The sequence below is a fragment of the Haliotis cracherodii genome, unplaced genomic scaffold (genome assembly GCF_022045235.1).
Source record: "Haliotis cracherodii isolate W230 unplaced genomic scaffold, xgHalCrac1.p SCAF_14, whole genome shotgun sequence".
In the NCBI taxonomy this organism is placed as follows: domain Eukaryota; kingdom Metazoa; phylum Mollusca; class Gastropoda; order Lepetellida; family Haliotidae; genus Haliotis; species Haliotis cracherodii.
The window spans coordinates 32,914,351-32,932,825 of NW_027266269.1; the positions used below are offsets into that span (position 1 = coordinate 32,914,351).

Consider the following 18,475-nt stretch of genomic DNA (forward strand, 5'->3'; position numbering starts at 1 on the left):
CCGTGTTCATTCAATGACAAGATGCGCTACTCAGCAGATGTTAAACAGTTGATTCAAATAATCACCACGGACATTGAAGCATTGTTGACGTTAACATACATTTCGTTGAATGTGAAATAAATAAATGTCAGAGTTTCACCCAGAGCTTGGAGGCGTGCAAATAACAGGGGGCAACATAAGGGGAGAGTGAGTGATTATGGTTTAACGCCGTATTTAGCGGCGGTGGACACCAGAAATGGGCTTCACACATTGTACCCATGTGTGGAATCGAACCCGGGTTTTCGGCGTGACAAGCGAACGCTTTAACCACTAGGCTAACCCACCAAGCATTATTTAAACGGATAAAGGTACCGGAATGAAAACATTGAAATTCTTTTCTCTTTTTGAGTGAGTGAGTATGGTTTAACGTCGCTTTTAGCAATATTCCAGCAATATCACGACCAGAAATGGGCTTTACACATTGTACCAATGTCGGGAATCGAACCCGGGTCTTCGGCGTGACGAGCGAACGCTTGAACCACCCGACCTCCCCTTTCCTTTTTAAACGAGGCTTCTAGTCAGAATCATACGTGCAGTGTTAGGACTGTTCAGTTTAAAGTTCTCATCGATTCATACTCTGTATTTGTTTTCAGCATTGAAAATCCACGTCAGTCCACAGACGAAAGAAGCGTTGGAAGCATTTGACACGTTTGACCTTGAACTTAGAGGAGAAGTTGAGATGAAGGTATTTTCCTGAATACTTATTTTGAATAGATATGAACAAGACGATACCTTCCTATGTTTTTTTAATTTTTGCAACATTAAACGTATTTTATAGTAAAATAAGAAAGGTTATATGATCACTACAATTATATTAGCAGGCAATATACATATCAGAACTTTGGCATATAGCATTTTTTTTAAAACAACATTCCAATTTGGTCAAACTTTCATTGCTTGAGTGCACATAGACTTTTCGTGAACTCATCAACGTTGTTAGTCGCTCCCAAGTGTGGGTGAAAGTTTGAATACCGTTTTAAACCAAATACTTTTGGCATATTTGAAGCATATTAACTTAAATGATAAGATATACATTTTAGTTTTGAGTGTCATTTGTTACAGTTTGTTATTATATTTAATTGGAATGTTGTACTTAATAAATCCTCTTTGACATTTTAATCATTGTCAAACTACACATAGCATGATAGATAATTGCTTTATCTTCCACTGGCTCACGTGTTGCTGATGCGGCTTAAAACAATATCAATTCCCTTTCCAGGGCAAGGGAAGCGTCACAACATATTGGTTACTGGGCGAAACACCTGCACCAGAGCTGAAGAAGCCAATTCATCAGAACTCAATATCCTGATTACAGTAACCTTGGTTACTGGATTTTCCTTGCAACTTTAAGTGGTTGCTCATTGTGTCAAAACCTCAATGTTCTATTCGCTTCCATCATGGAGCGTAGATGACGGACGAAATATATATTGGGAACTGTACCAGCTTACCAACATTTTAACAGCTAGAGCTGTCAGTGTGGATAAACAATTCTGCGAATATTCTTGTTGCTGGAGATACCATGATCAATTAGGAACGGTTTCAAGAAACTGCCCAAAGATGGTTTGTCCAGCAGAGGCAATTAACGTGCCCATTGGTCATAGTTAAGACCAGTCGGCGTGTTTTTAGATTGTGTGATTGTCCCGAACAGATTTAACACAATGATAAATATATTGGATCTATTGATGCTTTGGAATATTGAAAATATTTCATGTTTAACATGCGTGTACTATATAAACATTCTTGAAGCCCGTGCATTGACCATGTTTTAGATGGTATTCATTGTAAAGTCATTTCATTTGTTCTTTATTCAGCTTGGCAAATGCAATTTTTAACGAGCATGCATATCAATATTGTCAATTCCATTTTATTAGCATCAAGTGTTAAAGAATGATCGATGATGCCGAAAAAGTCACTCGAAAATACAAGCGGTTGAATACATGTCTGAATATGAGTGAACCTTTGCTTTTAATTTTCGAATTGCACAACATTATGACCCGAATGTGTTCATGGAATGGTGTGAACTCAAAATGAAATGATTTCAGAATAGGTTTCAATGTGACTTGTAGCCTTATAAACAAAACTAACTAATAGTAACCTGCACTGCTATGTTGAATTTCCGATCGAAAGACACTGATTTCTTTGAAACGTTTGTTTTACACTAAAATGGTTCTGCAAAATAAAGAATGCCATTTTAATATCCACTTGTTTTATTTTCATGACCATGAGATAAATTCATGGCAGGCAAATGTCTCTGAGATCTCTATCTTCTGTCGGTTTGGGTTGGTTGGTTGGTTTGTTGTTTAACGCCGCACTCAGCAATATTCCAGCTATATGACGGCGGTCTGTAAATTATCGGGTCAATCCAATGATTGACATCATGAGCATCGATCCTTGAAATTGAGATAAGATGACATGCATCAACCAAGTCAGTGAGCCTGCCCACCCGTTCCCGTTAGTCGTGTTTTACGACAAGCATAGTCTCCTTTTACGGCAAGCATAGTCGCCTTTTACGACAAGCATAGTCGCCTTTTACGGCAAGCATGGGTTGCTGAAGACCTATTCTACCCCGGATCTTCACGGTTACCGGAATACGACGTTTCAGACAGACAGATCAACCGTGCCAAGAAGTAATATCACAGACCTTACATGGAGCTTCAACACGATCACAGCGGTATAACAAAAACATACGGTGAAGATTTATTTTATTTCGAAAAATTAGATCACACAAATATTTATAAGCCACGTGACCATTGTTATAGTCACAAAACATCAATGCCAGAGAACAGCCATTCTAGATTATCCACCGAAACAGATTCCACCGGACTACTTATACAGAGGACCGATGAAGATCCGGGGTAGAATAGGTCTTCAGCAACCCATGCTTGCCGTGAAAGGCGACTATGCTTGTCGTAAAAGGCGACTAACGGGATCGGGTGGTCAGGCTCGCTGACCTGGTTGATGCATGTCATCAATCCCAATTGCGTGGATCGATGCTCATGATATTAATCACTGGTTTGTCTGGTCCAGACTCGATTATGTATACAGACCGCCGTCATATAGCTGGAATATTGCTGAGTGCGGCGTTAAACAACAAACCAACCAACCAACCAACTTATACAGAGAAGCCAAATGAATCCAATTCCGTGAAAAAGTTTGGATGAAGTGAGTGAGTGAGTAGGGTTTTAGGCCACGTTTAGCAATAGTCTAGCAATATCACGTCGGTAGACACCAGAAATGGGCTACACACCTTGTACCCGTGTGGTTGATCGAACCCGGGTCTTCAACGTGACGAGCGTTGGATTAAGGGAGTACTCTTAACTGGGTAATGTCCACATGGAAGACGTTTCGGTCAGGAATCATCTAAACGCAGTGATTGCAGAATAACAGGGTGCTTATTAACAGGGCTTCTATGTATGCTATCTTGGTGTCTGGCTGTCAGAGAATGGGGCTTTTAACTGACATATACACCCATAGGTATTCCCGCAAACCCTATCTGTCCAGGTGGTCTTGGACCAGGAAGAATCTGCGGCAACGCAGTCTTCATCAACTTCATTATAGTTGTGACTTGGTTCTTTTTGGTCCCAACAGCTGAATGTAAGACGATCTCCGTCAATCCAGAAAAACGTGTTGTTACGATGGATATCTCGTAAACCAATCCATACAACCCCTGAAGTGGAAAATAAATATGGAACCTTAACTTCCAGCGCGTTAACATATAACATATGATATATATTTGTGTTTTGTTTAACGCCGCACTCAGCAATATTCGAGCTGCCTGACAGCGGTCTGTAAATAATCGAGTCTGGCCAGAAAATCCAGTGATTGGCATCATGAGCATCGATCTACACTTTTTGGACACGAAAACATGCATCAACCAAGTCAGCGAGCCTGACCACCAGAATCCCAAAGTTTTGCCAAACCAAACAAGAGAACAAAGTCATCGATATCCACTTCGATGGAAAATACTTGTTGTGGATAAATTTGTGAAACTTTCCAAACTATGAAAAGGCACCCGTTCACTCCTAGACGTATCTACATGTATGTTCCAAGTTTGGTGAGGAAATGTTATACGGATTTCAGGATCAGCTCTAGAAACGAGCACAACGCCCATTTTTTATTGTAAGTCACAGTTGTTGCTATGGAAACTCGACAAATATATTTATAATAAATCCCAAACTATTAAAAGACTCCAGCTTGAGAAATTGCTCCGGAAATAAGTACTACCCCCATTTTCAGTTGAAGCCAAAGTTGAAGTCCTATGGAAACATGAATGTATTTTTTTTAAATCCCAAACTATCAAAAGGCACCAGTTCTTTAATGGACCTGTCTATTTGCCAAGTTTTCCGAGTAAATATTGTACGGTTTTGCGGATCAGTTCCGGAAACGTCTCGTCACCACTCGCCCCTTTCCGTAACCTGCAAGAAGACTCGTGCCCCTATCGATGAATGTTATGTGCGAAAATACGACAAACCAATCAGAATGCGCGTATGATTTGAAGTTCTTTGTCAAAGAATCCCTCAGAAATAATTTTTGATTTTACCTATGTCTTGCATCTAAAAATATACCCAAGACACAGTTAAATGTGTTCAATCATACTGTATAATTTTGCATGACCCGATGTGATTTGAATTGCATCTAAAATATCTATAATATACTGGGAAAGATATGTGAACCATTACGCAACGTGTTGACAACTGTTTTAGGTATGCCCGTTTGCGCTATGACGGAACCCGGTCGCAAAAATGGCCATGAGAGGGGCACGGGTCGCTATTCGGCTTGTCCCGGAATATCACGAGTTGGTCACGAATGAGTTGTGGCGAAACCGCATCATCGGTGTTTCGAGAAGGGAGCTAACCCAGCTTGCCTAATCGAAAGTTTGAGGTGGGTCCGCGTTCGAAACTAAACGCATTTGTTGCAGAGGATATGTAAAAAAAACTTGTTATAGAGAATATGTCAAAAATATGTATTACGAACTACTATTTTGTCTATTTAATATGAGTATTGTGACTTTTAATTGCATTAGAATATATAAATGCATAGAAATTACAGCAGAACTCACTTCTACAAATATCGCATAACTAGGTCGTGGGGTCATTAATATTCATAATTTCCCGGAATTTGTTTAAGGTCCTATAGGCATGTATCATGACCGAGTTCGATTTAAATATAGACATAATTTTCAGGTTTATAACGCCACCGACATTTATGATTAGATTGATGTGTTATACTGGAAAACGTGGATTGTATGGTATTGCCTCTTAAATTTAATTGGGCGGTCGGGTAGCCTAGTGGTTAAAGCGTTAGCTCGTCACGCCAAAGACCCGGGTTCGATTCCCGACATGGGTACAATGTGTGAAGCCCATTTCTGGTGTCCCCCGCCGTGATATTGCTGGAATATTGCTAAGAGCGGCGTAAAACCTCACTCACTCACTCACTCACTTAAATTTAATTTGAAGTAAGTTTCTTGCGTTGTAACTATTTTTGCAAAACTTTATGGAACGAGAGTGATCAGCTGATGACGTTATTATAGAGGTAAAGTTACACTAGATAATTTATAAAGACATTTCCCATCAATATGACAAAATGAGAACAATATATATTGCAACATATCCATACAAAATAATTACAAATTTGAGCCCACTAAATCACTTAGTCAACCCAATGAAGCCTAGTGATTTACAAATGTGGGCCCACCCGTGTCGATCACTGTATACTAGTATATCACGGAAGGAGTGGACCCACATCTTAGAAAATGGTTATAAGTGAGCCAACCAAATAAAGCTTAGCGATTTATAAATGTGGTCCCTCCTGTTGCAATCATTATGACGGAAAATGTGCGCCCACATTTAGAAATTGATTATCAGATCTAATCAAGCAGCCTGATGAAGCTAGGCGATATACAAATGTGGGTCCACTTGTTTCGATCACCATAAATGACGGGAACAATGTGGGCCCACATCATAGAAAATTGTTATCAGTGCGTTAATGGAACTTCGCGATTTATAAAGGTTGTCCTTCATGTTGCAATCTTTATGACGGATTAATGCCTGCCCACATTTAGAAATAGATTTCCAGCACCATATGCAAACCCAATAAGGCTTCTCTGTAGTCCTATATAAATGTGGGCCGAATTGTTTGGATCACTATATATAACGGGTGAAAAGTGGGCCAACATTTTATATTACTACCAGCGCTAAACCAACCAAAGAAGATGTACATGTACATATTACACTCAACATATCACAACTATAGAGTTTCTAAAATGTTGGCCCACCTGCAGTCATCTCTATTAAGAAAATACAGTGGGCCCACATTTGTTGAAAATAAATATTTACGACTTACTTATTCCCTGAGCGAGCTACGTTTTTAATTTTCTGCAAGTTACGGATGGGAAGAAAAATATATATATATATAATACGGTTTACCTTTTGGATTAGATGGCCAATTAATAATTAGACCAACGACAACGGCGTGACTGACGCAATTTTTCGCAAATACGAAAACAGCGGAGGTAGCGAGATTGAAATCAGAGTGACCTCCCTTACACAATATGAACCACTGATAATGCGGTTTCGCGAAAAGTGCAAACTCGAAAAATACACGTTTTAAAAAATCCGAAACTATCAAATGGCACCAGGTTACGACTAAACGTATCTATATGCTAAATATGGTGAAGAAATATTGTACAGACTGTTCGACATCTTGCACGGACGGACTGACGTAATATTCATTACACAGTTGGTTGTTTTGTTGTTTAACCCCGCACTCAGCAATATTCCAACTATATGACGGCGGTCTGTAAATAATCGAGTCTTGACCAGACAGTCCAGTGATTGACATCATGAGCATCAATCCACGCAGTTGGGATCGATGACCTGCATCAACCAAGTCAGCGAGCCTGACCACCCGATCCCGTCAGTCGCCTTTTACGACCAGCATAGTCGCCTTTTAAGGCAAGCATGGGTTGCTGAAGACCTATTCTACCCCGGAATCTTCACGGGTCCTACGCAATAAGGATCGATGGCATGCATTAACCAAGTCAGCGAGCCTGACCACCTGATCCCGTTAGTAACCTTTTACGACAAGCATAGTCACCTTTTACGGCAAGCATGGGTTGCTGAAGACCTATTCTACCCCGGAATCTTCACGGGTCCTACGCAATTGGGATCGATGACATGCATTAACCAGGACAGCGAGCCTGACCACCCGATCCCGTTGGTCGCCTTTTACGACAAGCATAGTCACCTTTTACACGGGTTACTGAAGACATATTCTACCCCGGAATCTTTACGGGTTTCATTACACAGGGTTACAAACCATGTCTGCTCAGCTGAAGCACGTTGAAAAGGCTTCTGACTGCTCCCAGTTTCTCCTTTGTATTCACTTTGACAAGGTGTGCCGCTTCCTCCTGACAATACGACATTGCGTCATCCCAGGTCCTCTTAATCCTGTACTTTTTGAAAGACATAATGCCCGTACCAACCCGCTGTACCCGGTATCCTCTCGCTTGTCCTGCACCAACATGAGTAAAAGTGATGACAAAAATGACTTTTACCTTACTAAAATGTCACATTGATGGAAAATGGAATCCTCAAGTCATCTTCATAGATTTCTAGTTTGGTTTGTTGTTTAACGCCGCACTCAGCAATATTCCAGCTACTTGACGGAGGTCTGTAAATAATCGAATGTGGACCAGACAACCCAGTGATTGACATCATGAGCATCGATCCACGCAATTGGGATCGATGACATGCATCAACCAAGTCAGCAAGCCTGACCACCCGATCCCGTTAGTCGCCTTTTACGACAAGCAGTCACCTTTTACGGCAAGCATGGGTTGCTGAAGACCTATTCTTCCGTCTCATCCTAACACGCCGAGACAAAACACGAGACTTACGCTTAACTTTGGCATTTTTCGATTTCGGAGCTGCTTGTGTTGTCATCCGGTTAGTCGCCTTTTACGACAAGCAGTCACCTTTTACGGCAAGCATGGGTTGCTGAAGACCTATTCTTCCGTCTCATCCTAACACGCCGAGACAAAACACGAGACTTACGCTTAACTTTGGCATTTTTCGATTTCGGAGCTGCTTGTGTTGTCATCCGGTTAGTCGCCTTTTACGACAAGCAGTCACCTTTTACGGCAAGCATGGGTTGCTGAAGACCTATTCTTCCGTCTCATCCTAACACGCCGAGACAAAACACGAGACTTACGCTTAACTTTGGCATTTTTCGATTTCGGAGCTGCTTGTGTTGTCATCCGGTTAGTCGCCTTTTACGACAAGCAGTCACCTTTTACAGCAAGCATGGGTTGCTGAAGACCTATTCTTCCGTCTCATCCTAACACGCCGAGACAAAACACGAGACTTACGCTTAACTTTGGCATTTTTCGATTTCGGAGCTGCTTGTGTTGTCATCCGGTTAGTCGCCTTTTACGACAAGCAGTCACCTTTTACGGCAAGCATGGGTTGCTGAAGACCTATTCTTCCGTCTCATCCTAACACGCCGAGACAAAACACGAGACTTACGCTTAACTTTGGCATTTTTCGATTTCGGAGCTGCTTGTGTTGTCATCCGGTTAGTCGCCTTTTACGACAAGCAGTCACCTTTTACGGCAAGCATGGGTTGCTGATGACCTATTCTTCCGTCTCATCCTAACACGCCGAGACAAAACACGAGACTTACGCTTAACTTTGGCATTTTTCGATTTCGGAGCTGCTTGTGTTGTCATCCGGTTAGTCGCCTTTTACGACAAGCAGTCACCTTTTACGGCAAGCATGGGTTGCTGAAGACCTATTCTTCCGTCTCATCCTAACACGCCGAGACAAAACACGAGACTTACGCTTAACTTTGGCATTTTTCGATTTCGGAGCTGCTTGTGTTGTCATCCGGTTAGTCGCCTTTTACGACAAGCAGTCACCTTTTACGGCAAGCATGGGTTGCTGAAGACCTATTCTTCCGTCTCATCCTAACACGCCGAGACAAAACACGAGACTTACGCTTAACTTTGGCATTTTTCGATTTCGGAGCTGCTTGTGTTGTCATCCGGTTAGTCGCCTTTTACGACAAGCAGTCACCTTTTACGGCAAGCATGGGTTGCTGAAGACCTATTCTTCCGTCTCATCCTAACACGCCGAGACAAAACACGAGACTTACGCTTAACTTTGGCATTTTTCGATTTCGGAGCTGCTTGTGTTGTCATCCGGTTAGTCGCCTTTTACGACAAGCAGTCACCTTTTACTGCAAGCATGGGTTGCTGAAGACCTATTCTTCCGTCTCATCCTAACACGCCGAGACAAAACACGAGACTTACGCTTAACTTTGGCATTTTTCGATTTCGGAGCTGCTTGTGTTGTCATCCGGTTAGTCGCCTTTTACGACAAGCAGTCACCTTTTACGGCAAGCATGGGTTGCTGAAGACCTATTCTTCCGTCTCATCCTAACACGCCGAGACAAAACACGAGACTTACGCTTAACTTTGGCATTTTTCGATTTCGGAGCTGCTTGTGTTGTCATCCGGTTTTCATCCTGGATGTTATTGTCCCTTGTCCTTTTTTGCTTCTTCTTTTTTGAAGCTTTACTAATCCTTATGCTCTTTTCAATAATGGTGGTTCCACTTGTCTTTCTGGTCGTTGTCATGGTAGTTTTCACTGTCTTTCTCTCCTTTGCTTTCCGCGTACATACATTGCTGTCTCTCCTGGTACAATCCGAAGTCAAGGCAGCTAAAACAATTTAAACATTGGTAGGCATTGATATATTTCAATTTATTTGTTTCTTTGATATCATACCAAAGATACAGGTCTTCAATGCATACTACACTTTGAACAAAGAGCCACCTTGTAATTTTAATTATTCCCATTTGGATCATTGACATGGTTTTAAAACTTCATAATGTTACGATTCTCAGGACGAAAACTGCAGAAACTGAGAAAAATCAATCAGTCGACTGATGGTCGAAGTATTGCCATTAATAGCCTTATATCATTAACGTCATAATATGTATTTATATGTATATATCTGCACTTACGATTTAAGCATATAATATCTTTTGCTCTGTTGTAGACGACCTTAAAATTTGGGGGACACGTGCTCCTCAGAGGGATAAAGACCTGTTTTACAATCTGGGGAAAAAATGTTACGTTAATTTATGCAGATACTGTATCGGGACTTGGATACGAACCGATTTGGAAAATGTATTAAAGTCATCTGGAACAAAGTTTTGTTTGTTTCTTCACAAAGGACGGTGACGTTGCAGCATTACGCCAAGATGCTGAGAACTCTGCGTAAAACATGGTTAGGACAAATGTAGATGAAGTATCACTGAAGAAATACAACATATTACATCTGTGTTCATCATTACTGATTTCTAAATAGATGTTCACTCACTCACTCACTCACTCACTCCACGCCGCAAAGGGGCGGTCGGGTAGCCTAGTGGTTAAAGCGTTCGCTCGTCACTCCGAAGACCCGGGTTCGACTCCCGACATGGTTACAATGTGTGAAGCCCATTTCTGGTGTCCCCCGCCGTGATATTGCTGTAATATTGCTAAAAGCGACGTAAAACCATACTCACTCACTAACTCAAAGGCAATTGGGGACATTCAATGTTTTAAGATAAAGTACCAATCCTGAAAAAACATTCGCTCAAAGCATCTCAGACTTGGCCATTGTAACATCACCATCGGTTATTGAAGGGCCTCATTACTTACGCTAAAACAAAAACCTTCAGGTATTTCTTTAGGATGAACCCTTTAGCTTGAACTTCTCAGAGGTTTGTCCTTTCTCTTAGGTATATGTATTTATTTGAGTTAAGAGAAATTGACGTGTACATGCATACATTTAAAAACAGTTCAAATATACATTTTATATGAAAACGCATTCACGATTTCTAAATACGCTACTGGGCAAAATAAAGTATACACACATGTTTGATGATAGCTAAAAGAAGAACAAACAAGAAATGGTTTCTCGATGGTGATGTATTTGTTCACAGGTATTATTCGTGATATTCGTGCATCATAACAGTGAATATCTCACGCAATTTCAATTTCAATTCCAATATTCAAGTGTATTTCTTCTTTTACCCAGACTCTATTTCCCAATTTCGCAAGCTCTAAACCATACATGTTATAAATGATGGTACTATTCTATATTTCAATGAGAAACAACTTACTATCTCTGTAAACTTCCCATGGACACCATCCAATGACGGATTTCCCTTTTCGCACACATGACACAGTAAGGCATCTGTTGAGAAGTGAACAGACGAACATCCTACGATATGTTGGCAAAAATGCTCACACATTTTCGGACCATAGGGCTTCAGATAGTAAGTCAGGTTCATTTCATTGCATGCGACAGTTGGCAGAACAATGAGGAATACATACGCATGATTCATCAGTCAGGATCTGAAAGAAGTAATTTAAATATACGCCACGAAGAAATGTCTGAGTGAGGAGGCGACCCGAAGCAGGTCTTCGCAGAATCCCGTGTCCACCCGTGGAATTGGTTCTGCTCACAAGTCTTTATACAGTACATGCAGTAATACTAACTTGCAAGGGTAACCTCAGCCTTCATAAGCCATTATACGTTAATTAGCTTTCCAGAGATAATCCATTTTTCGGCCAATCAAAGACTATTAACAAGTTCAAATTCACTGATAAATTTAATTGGAAGTATTGGATGAGGTTATCTACAATCAGGATTATCAACATGAGACGGCACCTGATATGTTAACGTGGTTGAACGTTGTAAATTGGGGACAGAAAAATATCATGTGGATTTATGGATTCTGATAACAGAAGAAAATGTCATCTTTCACTGTTGCTCTTTACAAGAAGGATATCAAATACTTAAACCAATTACCAAACTTTCGAAATGTTGGAATATGAAATTATTATGCAGCTTTCACGCTGCTAAATTTCCTATTACCGAGGGATATTAGTGAGTGATTAAAATTAATATTGCTCATTAATTTTCAAAATGGGAAGCGAAAATGCCAGATGCTACATGGTTCAAATGAGAGAACTAAACATCATTGCCGCCTCAACTTTACTTTAATGTTTGATTGTTGTTTTACGTCGCACTCGGCAATTTGCATTTGCCAATACTTGATCTAAAAATCTGAAATGCCAAAACACTGATCGATGATGATCTCGTTCAGGTTCTAGTTACACTGGGGACCGGATCCGTGCTATAGTGGACAGAGCGACTTCCCAGAGAGTGGGAGGTCGGTGGTTCTTCGGACATGTCAGACCAGAAAACGGTGCTTGTTTTTACCCTGCTTGACGGTCGGCGTTAGGGATGCGAAAGGATGACTCGTCGGCTCGGGGTCAGTATACTGTGTCTGAATAAGGTAGCAACATTTTCAGCAGTAAGTGTTTTGGGGATTGGGCGAATATCTCTTGAGGAATTAAGCTTTTTATCTGACTTCGAACTTTAGAACGGTTATCTTACAGAAAGTACAAATGACGTGCCAAAATGTAGATTGTGATACTTGTATACAGTTCACTAAAAACGTGTTCGATTACAGATTCAATGGTCATACCGCAAAACAAAATTACTTGGCAATCCTGTTCGTGTCAATCCATGAATCCTGCAGCTGCACACCACTGCTGAACCACATTGATGGAGAAGTTGGTTGGTTTGTTGTTTAACGCCGCACTCAGCAATATTCCAGCTAAGCGAGGACCGCGCAGAATGTTTGTAAAACTTTTGCGTAGCTACGCGAGGACTACACAGAATGTTTGTAAAACTTTTGCGTAGCTACGTGGTGACTACGCAGACTTCTTGTACGTCGTGTTTTATTTTGTGTTGTGACACAAATATTCTGTGAAGTGGTATCAATCAATACTTGTTGGTCAATACTGTCAGCATTTTATTTCGATGGGAAACGTGACACAATAGGGCACAATGCTGTCGAAGCGACTTTTAGTTTTAACTCACTGTACATGACGTAAAATGTGACAAATCAATTAAGAACCGACAGCTAATTATCAATGGTCTCAAGAACATGTGTGTATACCGATCGAGCCTATTTCTCCTTTAATATCAGGAGAGGGAAACGAAAGGACAATGAACAAAGGCCTCGCTTCAAGATTCACCAGCAACACTTCAATAAAACTGCAAAAACTACGTTCTACTTTAATATTATAAAAAGGCATTAACTAATGGCACCCATTCCCACATTGAAGTTTGCAGCAATGAATTGTGGATGGTAATTCCCACTAATGACAGTGACAGCCACAGGGTGTCTTGGTGAAGTAATTGGTCTAATTACTACTTTAATATTGTGACAGGTACTGAGCTAATATGTTTTAGTGTATGTGTTCAAAACACCCAACAGCAATCAATTTGCCTCTGCATAAACAGACACTTTCTCACGGACCAGTTTTCTCCAATATTACATGCAATCAGGCGTGATACATTTATCCTGAAGTCTTCGAAAGGACGTTGTATGTCACCATGCAGAGTAACATCTTCTTTCAACAATCCGTCACAACTGTTTGGATCATTTTGGCATTTACGTCGTTTTCAATGAGTGTGGATGGCGCCCTATTTAAGAGGACAGTCAATGGGACGTCGGCTGTTCTGGGTGACCCCCACCATATGAGGCTTCAGACAGTGTCTAGGTTAACAGGATGTACCCGTCTGTGCTTACACAACTCTCAATGTTCGGAGTTCCAGTACTCGGCCTCCAGTGCCACGTGCATTATACGCCACGAAGACCAAATTTCTGTTGACGATATTGGCCCTGTCAGTGGTTTATTTGATGTCTACACTCTTTATACACAAGGTAATGGAGTTGGTTGGTTGGCTGGTTTGTTGTTTAACGCCGCACTCAGCAATATTCAAGCTATATGACGGCGGTCTGTAAATAATCGAGTCTGGACCAGACAATCCAGTGATTAAGATCATGATCATCGATCCACGCAATTGGGAACGATGACATGTATCAACCAAGTCAGCGAGCCTGACCACCCGATCCCGTTAGTCGCCTTCTACGACAAGCATAGTGGCCTTTTACGGCAAGCATGGTTTGCTGAAGACCTATTCTACCCCGGAATCTTCACGGGTCGGTAAAGGAGTTGAATGGATGCAGTCTGCTATATGCAGATATAATTATGTTTCACCAATCTGGGCTTTTACGTTCATCAAAATGTCTGTAGATATATTTTATCTTCTGGAACTTAAGCTGTGTAATAATTCTAAATTAATTCTATTCCACAAATCTCAGTTGAACATTTCATTTTGCAAATGGGCATAATTTTGTTTGTTTGTTGTCTAACACTGCATTCAGGAATATTCCAGATTTATCACGATGGTGTGTAAACAATCGCGTCTGCAGCAAGTAATCTAATGATTGACATAAGGAGTATCTGTGTTTGGATGCCTGTACTTATCCCGACTAATGCCGGCTTCAAAGTGCTAGGCTAATGAGATACCATACGGTAGTTAAACATGAATGCCTGACTCTCAAACACAGTATCACGATTCGCCTTGCCCCCTACATATTGAGTGGGATCGAACTACCGACCTACCGTTCCCCGGGCCACTGACCACTAGACCACAGAGGCGGCCGAAAGGGTAACGAGAACTTGAATGAGATTTTAGAATTTGATATTCCTGCATCTGTGTTAGCATAAGTAAGGCTAAAATTTATGGACGAACAACTTCTTTATTACAAAGTTATCCCTTGCTTGATAACGGTGTTAGAACCTACACCGAAACGTCGCCCTTAATTGTAATAAAGGAACTGTTCATCCATAAATCTTATCCTTATTTAGTACTCCAACTTCTAAATGCCTATCAATGAAGTTGCTATGTCAGCATAGACAAAACAAATGCTGATACAAATTTCATTCCTGTTCTTAACATTACAGAACTGAAGACATGTTCTGATGTCAAGGCTGACGACCCTGCAGCCAGGAGCGGGGAGTACTACATCCACCCCGCAGCTCCACAGTTCAAGGGTGTGTCAGTGAAGGTCTACTGCCTGATGAATGACACCCACCAGATGGAGTACGTGACACTGCCCAACAGGAATTTTGGACTCGTCCCGAACAAAACAAACCCAAGTTGTTTACTTGAAAAGCCTGGTGTAAAAAAAAGTGGAACATCAGAATACGAGAAGATCAGGGTAAACACGTCTGTAAGTATATCAAAAACGTCACAGGATAATAGTAGAGCTGCCTGTTTGTATATCCACAATCTCCACTGGATAAACGTAGGCCCCTCTTGTAAGAAATTAATAGTCACCACGGGATCATGGTTGAAGTGTCTGTCTGTATTATTTACAGTCACCAGCTGTGTGTAAATATATTTACAGGCATGATAGGAAGAGGGAACGGGAAAGCCAAAGGTCGTAAATAGATAAATGTTATGCCGAAAACCACACACAATGTACTTTCTGCATATCACTATCATAATACTTATTACATGCAGAAATACGTCATTTTGTTTCTTTGTTTGTTGTTTAACGCCGCACTCAGCAATATTCCAGCTATATGATGGCGGTCTGTAAATAATCGAGTCTGGACCAGTCAATCTACTGATTGACATCATGATCATCGATCCACGCAGTTGGAATACGATGATATGCATCATCAACCAAGTCTGACCTCTCAATCCCGTTAGTGGCCTCTTACGGCAAGCATGGGTTACTGAAGACCTATTCTACCCCGGATCTTCACGGGTCCAGAAATACCTGAGTAATTATCAAAAATGACTTTACAATATTGCCACCTTGGATCGACATTTTAGAGATAAAATAGTTGGCATTATTGACGCAAATTATCAGCTCCTGTGTGTTATAGTTGCAGAGATGTCGACAAAACAATAGTTAGGGTTTCGTTATAATAAAAAATCCTGATCATGACATGTACATGACATATTCGATATATTAACTATGTATAGTATGTTATTAATCTAAAATCTATTTTTATCACTGTTTCAATAGACCATGGCAGTTCTGGTATATGATAGAACGTTTGAAAGCGGGACCCGGTTTAATCCAACTACCTATGGCATAGCCTCAGACTGTTACTCAAAAGACATGACCTGTAAAAGAGTTGGAACATTTCACATCAACACACTGGGCACAGGGATAAAGTTCCATTCAAGTGTAAGTGTGATGCTCCTTTAAGTGAGAGAGTGAGTTGGGTTTAACGCCGCTTTTGACAGTATTCCAGTTACATCACGGCGTGTCAGCTTAAAGAGGAGTAGTGCACTTTACCGGGCGCACTTTGTCACATCCAATTAGCGCTGTGGGGGCTCGAACGCGCTTCGCCGGCTCACCGGCTTGGCTAATTAATTGATGCGTTAAGTAGCCGACAATTCAAATCTTGACAAAGGCATCAATGCAGTTTACCGGGTGCAGCCCGAGCTCTAAAGGCAACAATGCAGTTTACCGGTGCAGCCCGAGCTCTACCATCCACTCAATTACCGCGCTATAGTGCTACTGCTATTGTTCTACCAATTTTAATATATGGATGTGAAGTATGGGGTTTTGAAAATTTATCAATGATTAAAAATGTACATTTATCTTTTAAAAAAAACCTAATTCCTGTAAAGAAACAGGCCGAAAACCTCTGTATATTACTGTCATGACAAGAACTATCACTTTTTTGGGAAGATTGCTATCTGGAAAAGCCACCAAACTTTCAATAATTGTGTATAAAAAAATGTATTATAACTACACTGTAAATAATCAACACCAAAATTGGCTAAAGTTTGTTAAACATATTCTTGTTATGACAGGTAATAACAATGTTTACATGTGTGATTAGAACTTGTCTGGAAGATCAGTTTATACAACGGTGGAAATCTGATGTCACAAATTTAATTAAAGGACAATTTTATAAAGTCATTAAAGATAATATCTCACTGGAAACATATCTGTGTAATTTACCAAAACGAGTGTACATACAACTACAACTTTTCATAACTTCTTGCCATTATTTACCGATTGAATGTGGAAGATGGAATCACACCCCTTTATTAGATAGAAAGTGTACTGTTTGTAAAAGCCAAGACATTGCGGATGAATATCATTATATTTTAAAATGTGAATATTTTAAAGAAGTAAGAGAGTTATACATACCAAAGACTCTTATTGTACATCCATCTATGTTTTAACTACAACAGATGCTTCATTATAAAAATAATATCGTCTTGAAAAAATTATCAAAATATTGTAAATGGTAATGGCTACATTTAAATAACTATTAAAGCTGCCATCACTATTATACGTCACATCTCCTGTTAAACCTCAACATACTACTTTTGGTAGCCTTGGGCGTAATAAAGTTCTGTTCTGTTCTGTCTCGCTATACCGTTACCGTGCCTCACGCGCCGGTGACTCTCGCTTCACAATCCAAAACCCGTTTCCGGTCTTAGGGAAACTTACACGTCTTTACGATCCAACACACGTTTTCGGTCTTAGAGAAACTTACACGTCTTTACCATCCAACAACCGTTTTCGGTCTTAGGGAAACCTACACGTCTTTACGATCCAACACCCGTTTCCGGTCTTAGGGAAACTTACACGTCTTTACGATCCAACACACGTTTTCGGTCTTAGAGAAACTTACACGTCTTTACCATCCAACAACCGTTTTCGGTCTTAGGGAAACCTACACGTCTTTACGATCCAACACCCGTTTTCGGTTTTTGGGAAACTTACACGTCTTTACGATCCAACACCCGTTTTCGGTCTGAGGGAAACTTACACGTCTTTACGATCAAACACCCCTTTTCGGTCTTAGGGAAACTTACACGTCTTTACGATCCAACACCCGTTTTCGGTCTTAGAGAAACTTACTCGTCTTTACGATCCAACACCCCTTTCCTGTCTTAGGGAAACTTACACGTCTTTACGATCCAACGCCCCTTTTCGGTCTAAGGGAAACTTACACGTCTTTACGATCCAACACCCGTTTTCGGTCTTTGGGAAACTAACACGTCTTTACGATCCAACACCCGTTTTCGGCTTTGGGAAACTTACTACGTCTTTACGATCCAACACCCGTTTTCGGTCTTAGGGAAACTAACACGTCTTTACGATCCAACACCCGTTTTCGGTCTTTGGGAAACTTACACGTCTTTACGATCCAACACCCCTTCTCGGTCTGAGGGAAACTTACACATCTTTACGATCCAACACCCCTTTTCGGTCCTTAGGCTTAGCTTGCTTTGGGTAAGGGTTAGCCATGTTTTTTTAAATCCGTTTAATCAGATTGGTCGGTCATGTTGACATAAACCGGTAAAGTGCTCTACTCCCAATGTGTTTCATAAATAACTAATTTTTAAAATTAAAATTTAAAAAAATTAAATATATATATCTTTTCTTTATCATATTGAAATATAATCATGGTAGTATTTGGCGACAAACAGCCACCCTTCGTCCATAAAATATCTAGCTGATCTAGTGCCTGTTTCT

General features: G+C 40.7%; 1 protein-coding gene across 1 annotated transcript in view; it reads left to right on the forward strand.

The window, feature by feature from the left end:
* Positions 1 to 2,205, forward strand: part of LOC139461199 (atrial natriuretic peptide receptor 1-like) — a 111,135-nt gene extending 108,930 nt beyond the window's left edge. Inside the window, exons 22-23 of the mRNA XM_071242792.1 lie at positions 633 to 724; positions 1,259 to 2,205. Of these exons, the coding sequence (XP_071098893.1) occupies positions 633 to 724; positions 1,259 to 1,348 (182 nt within the window). The 3' untranslated portion in view covers positions 1,349 to 2,205. The remainder of the gene's footprint in view (positions 1 to 632; positions 725 to 1,258) is intronic.
* The last annotated feature ends 16,270 nt before the right edge of the window (positions 2,206 to 18,475 follow it).